Source organism: Pieris rapae, chromosome 6 (assembly GCF_905147795.1).
Source record: "Pieris rapae chromosome 6, ilPieRapa1.1, whole genome shotgun sequence".
Taxonomy (NCBI): Eukaryota; Metazoa; Arthropoda; class Insecta; order Lepidoptera; family Pieridae; genus Pieris; species Pieris rapae.
The window spans coordinates 8,068,652-8,073,710 of NC_059514.1; the positions used below are offsets into that span (position 1 = coordinate 8,068,652).

Sequence of the window (5,059 nt, forward strand, 5' to 3'; positions counted from 1 at the left end):
AATTGATCAGGCGATAGCAATGTGGATATGCGAGAAACGTGAATCAGTTAAATTCGGCGAAACCAGACAAGTGATTCATAAGACTGATCTTTATTTTTTGTAAATTAATAACTGATATACATTTTATGTAGAATGTGTTTTTAATGTGCTAATGTATGCGTAAATATTGCGTAAAATATTATTATTTTATTAAATAAAAATTTATGACCATCTAAAATATAGGTTTCTAATAATATTTTATTTATTCACAAAAATTGTTTTACAAATAATATAAATATAAATTTATTCGAAAGTCACGTGAAATATTAACGTGATTCTTATATTAGTAAATACTTGACAACATAATAATTATCATATATAATTAGACTAGTAAGCCGCTTATTGAGCGGTTAATGAACTTTGTTAATTCAAGGAATCAATTCTAAAAATGCCGGTGTCTTAGTCATAACCTCAACTACTACCAAGAAGCAACTAGGAAGACAGAAAGGGACCACGCAGCCGCTCAATGTTGTCGCGCATGCGCCCAGCACCTTTTACAGATATCATAAACCCCGAACGAAGCACAAAGCAGGAAACTCTAGGGCCCGTCGTACCAAATGTCGGGAGTTTTAAATCTCGTAATATTTTAATTTTATACCAACCTTCAGTGAAAACGAGCATGTGATTTGCTAGTGCTACTTCTAACAGTGGTTTTTACGTCATCATGTATAAAACTGTGCGCCATGGCGAAAATAGTCTTCAGTATACTATCCTTCCGCAGACCGAAGAAGTGCTTAACAACAGTGGACTTAAAGGGAAAGGGCGCGATTACAGCCCCTCAATTCACGTGAGACGGTCCAGGCGAAGATCAACCCTCAAATATGTATTAATGGTTATATTTGGAACCGTTATAGCCCTAGCATTGGCTTCGGTTCCTCTTTACGTTATGAACGGTGCTATATTTGCACGAAGAATGCAATTCGATCACCATGATACTACGACGCCAGCTCTCACTCCTGGTGGAAGAGAAATATTACGATCCCGTAAAAAGGAACTGAAGATGTCTGCTGAAACTACCATGAAACCTAAATTGGACATTTTAACTACCACAATAACTTCCTCTACTACTTCACCAGTCCCCATAACTGTGACCAGTGAAAAGATTACAAATCCATGGACGATGCCTGCTTTAAGGTCTTGGAAAGCAGCGTCATCGACGGCTCTACCACAATTACCAACAGAAGATATCGAACGGATTCCACTCATTGGTACACCTTCAGGAAGTGTGCGTCTTCTAGACCATTACATGTCCATGAGGCCATGGGATAAGGACATAATAATTAGACCAACCGTCACCTCAGAACCTATAACGATTCGTGACGTTTTTAACTATTATTCCATTCACTCTACAGAGAAAGTTGTAACGGATAGCCCGAAAGTATTTGAAGATGTATTGATCACCACAAAGGCTACGATGAAGAACATAGCAACTACTGAAGCTAGTGCGAGTGATCTATCAAAGTTCAATGACCTAAAAGACACACTGCTATCCGCAGATACCGATGAAGAGGTAAAGGAAACGCTAGAAGAGGACGAAGTATTTTCTTTACCACCATTAAAACCAGATACGGCGGTGGGCTCGGATTCAGATGAAGTTACAGTTTCTAAGACCACAAATGGCTGGTATGGCCAGAAATGGCCATTTGTAGATTCCTCAACTTACTTCCAGTGGCCTGTGAATGTAAGTATTTCGATAACGATCGACTTGTGATAATTGATTTCAATAAACAGGTTGGTTATTATTGTGCCAATGCCAAAATAATATGTTGGTTAAAGTAAATTACTTTGCCGTTATAATATTGGCAGTCATAAGAATATTTTCCTAAATCTTTTAGTGATATTAATTACTTAGAGCCTTTAGTATTCTCTAGTATATTTTTAATATCCATTACAAATATATAGGCAATGGATTTTTAGGATGTCCTATGTGACGTTAATCAAAGGCAATACAAACCACAATAATAGTCAACAAATATTAAGTTCTAAGAATTGGCTTTGAATTTACAAAAAAATGTTTTCTTCATATTTTTTTCGCATTGCCTGAAGAATTTGTTTACTGTTTATTTGTTGTTGCTTGTTGTTAAGTGTAAAAACCCGATTTCTTGGTTCATAATCAAAAGATTAATCCTAGTTCATATTAGTTCTGGATTTATTTTGTTTCGCTTTGGGAAAGAAAAGTTCATTAGGATTTTTGTTATAACCACGAATCCGATATTACCTTTTACATGATTACAGGTCTAAAGACTTTTATTTAATAAGCTTTTTCAGACATAAATAAGTCGAATTCAGTCAGAATTCTGGTGTTTTAAAGATTCTTTTTCACAGAGCCCCAATGATGGCATCTTACTACCACTATTAACAGCGGCTTTATCATCGATGACTCTGGTGCTACTATTGGCTTTTGCGATCAAGTTAAGAAAACGTACCAGCCATCCCTGCGCTCATACTGGGGTAAGAATAATAATGTATCAGCTCTTATAAGAAAGCAGTGTTGGCAGTTGCATCAATCGACTGTCTATGTGGGCATTTAATACTCACTCGTACGGTGAAAAAAAACATCGTTAGGAAGTTGGCCTTAGAAACAAAAAGGCGACTGGCGTGTGTTAGCTACAGAAGATTGGTACAGAAATCTGAGGCCACATTTTCATTTTCTAAAAACGTTAATATAATTCATATATAAATCTTTTTTCTTATCACTATCGTGTCACTTTGCAAACTTTGTTGTTGTTCTTGTTCTTTTCTTACCCTATATGTAATTTTTATAGACATTTGTTGGATCGCATCATTTTCTAAACCTAACCTTTACGCTTTTAAGATAAGCACTTACAGTTTACTTACAGCAGTTTTGCATATTATGTTAGTTTACAGCGATGCATATATCGATCGATATGTCCTGTCCTGTCGCATTAATAATATAGCGAGAACGGTGATGTAGACGCCGTATCGGACCTAGATCGATAAACTGGACACCTGCTTGGTATCTCCTCAGTAATAGGCACAAATAGTGAATAGAAACTTCTCTAAAAGATCTTTATTTCTTGATTTTTAGCCTGCTTACAACTCTTTTTTAGTATCTAAATAAATAAAGTAGTAGCAATGTGCATGCCGGCTTGAGTGATTTAGTATATAAATAATTTAATTGTGGTATGGTAGCGTTCAAATGCGTCGAATAATCTTTTATTTCAGCATAATATAACATTAATTGTATTTGTCATACGATTGAAATAAGAGAACGTAAGTAGGTACTCTTATTTCAATCGTATGACAAAGACATGACGCCCAATAGATTTCTTCACGCCTTAACGTTCCTAAATAATATTATTGACATCTTATCAATTGTATCAAATTATAATAATAATAATATAATAGGCATCTTTATTTATTGATTATGATTCGTTTATTCTGCTAATTGCAGTTAACTCAAACATAATTATGAAATAAGTATATAGGTATTAGTTTGGGAACACAGCGTTCCTGTCTTCGTATCAACATTTATATGATTTACCTATGCATATTGATAACAGTATTATATTTTGATTTTCTAGAAGTTATCCGCCGAATCTCAAACTGACGACAACACTAACTTATTGACGGCTGAAAATCCAGAAGAAGTCGAGGAGTGAGATGAGAAATTATAATTTAATTTTGCTTTTTGTCATATGCACATTAAGGAAACATTTTGAATATAAAATACATGATTTTTAGATCCATTTCCATTTAAATACTATAAAAAAATCTTTTGATGAGTAATTTTCCTAATCGTGCATAAGACCTTAAATGATAATTAAATTTTACATAATCTATCATATAACAACCTAATGTCTATGGTATCTCATTGATCGATAAAAAGACATCCATATACAATGTTCATTATTAAATTCGTAGACGGACTATGGTTCTATACTCTATCTACGATTAAATTGAAGTCTGTGACCATAGAGCATATATTTAATTTTACCAGGCTTTGTCATCCTAAATCTATGGTTTTGCTCATAAACTGTTTTAGACTGAATGAGAGGAATTATTGCCAAATTTAAAATCACCATTAATCAATGCTGTATTGGGTTACCATTTCCTAATATTATTGAATTTAATAAATTAAATAATTTCTATTAATATAACGTCTTAAACATAAAATATAATCTTTAGCTATCATGAGCTTTTAGACACTATCAAAAATATATTCGCTGTTTCCGAAACGCATTTTCCATATCTGAAAGTATTTTAAGAAATCTCAGTATTAATAAATGTGGTGTGGACATTTATTTTTTAATATATTGGACTAGATTAAGTACCGGCGTACCTACATTCACAAAATTGCTTTGTTAAATAGATATAAGACTGATATAGCGTTTTTGTTAATTTCTAGTGGTAAAGTCCGATTAGTAACCTATTTTTGTAAAAGCACTAGGTATTTTTTGTGCTTCGTTAGAATAAGGTGTGTTATCAAGGAAGGGCATAATCGGTTTGTGATAAAATGAAAGGAATTGCACGGCATCGTTTTACAAGTGCCGAACACGCTGTATCATGCGAAATTTTATATCATAAGCCGCACATAATATCTAGATGTTAATTTCAAGCTTTTGTGTCCAATAGTTTGTCATAATCTTGTGCTATGTACATAAATTAAATTGTTTTACCACCTGTATGTTTTATTATTTTAAAAGTCTCCTGTGAAAGTGCCGTATAAATAATCTGCGAAAAACGAAGCGCGCCATCGCCATCTAAACTATATTCAGCAACTAATTATATACCCACTCAATTCAGGAGTGGTGTAAGATCCAAGATATAAAGGCTGGCGTTCCCAATATGACCGCACCACCTTTCTGAATTCCTTACAATTACTATATGATCCTTTTTCGACTAAAACCTCCTGCCTTTTGCTTTATCCTTTATAGTATTATAATGTATAATCTCCTTTCATAATCAATAATAATATTATAATAATTAGATTTAATTATCAAATGTTTCTTTATTTCTTCTCGCGTGTAGTTTCTCTACCTTTTACTTGAAACTGGCA

The 5,059-nt window shown here is 33.6% G+C and overlaps 1 protein-coding gene across 1 annotated transcript; it reads left to right on the top strand.

The window, feature by feature from the left end:
• Nucleotides 1-495: 495 nt before the first annotated feature.
• LOC110992985 lies at nt 496-3,913 on the top strand. The gene is made up of 3 exons (XM_022259018.2): nt 496-1,720; nt 2,365-2,490; nt 3,585-3,913. The coding sequence occupies exons 1-3, from the start codon at nt 704-706 to the stop codon at nt 3,660-3,662; spliced, it is 1,221 nt and encodes a 406-aa protein (XP_022114710.2). The 5' UTR covers nt 496-703; the 3' UTR covers nt 3,663-3,913.
• The last annotated feature ends 1,146 nt before the right edge of the window (nt 3,914-5,059 follow it).

Bases quoted from the DNA above. Each gene is read 5' to 3' on its own strand.
- LOC110992985 (XM_022259018.2), top strand. From the start codon at position 704: ATGTATAAAACTGTGCGCCATGGCGAAAATAGTCTTCAGTATACTATC. The intron at 1,721-2,364 runs GTAAGTATTTCG...TCTTTTTCACAG, and splicing joins ACTTCCAGTGGCCTGTGAAT to AGCCCCAATGATGGCATCTT. The intron at 2,491-3,584 runs GTAAGAATAATA...TTGATTTTCTAG, and splicing joins ATCCCTGCGCTCATACTGGG to AAGTTATCCGCCGAATCTCA.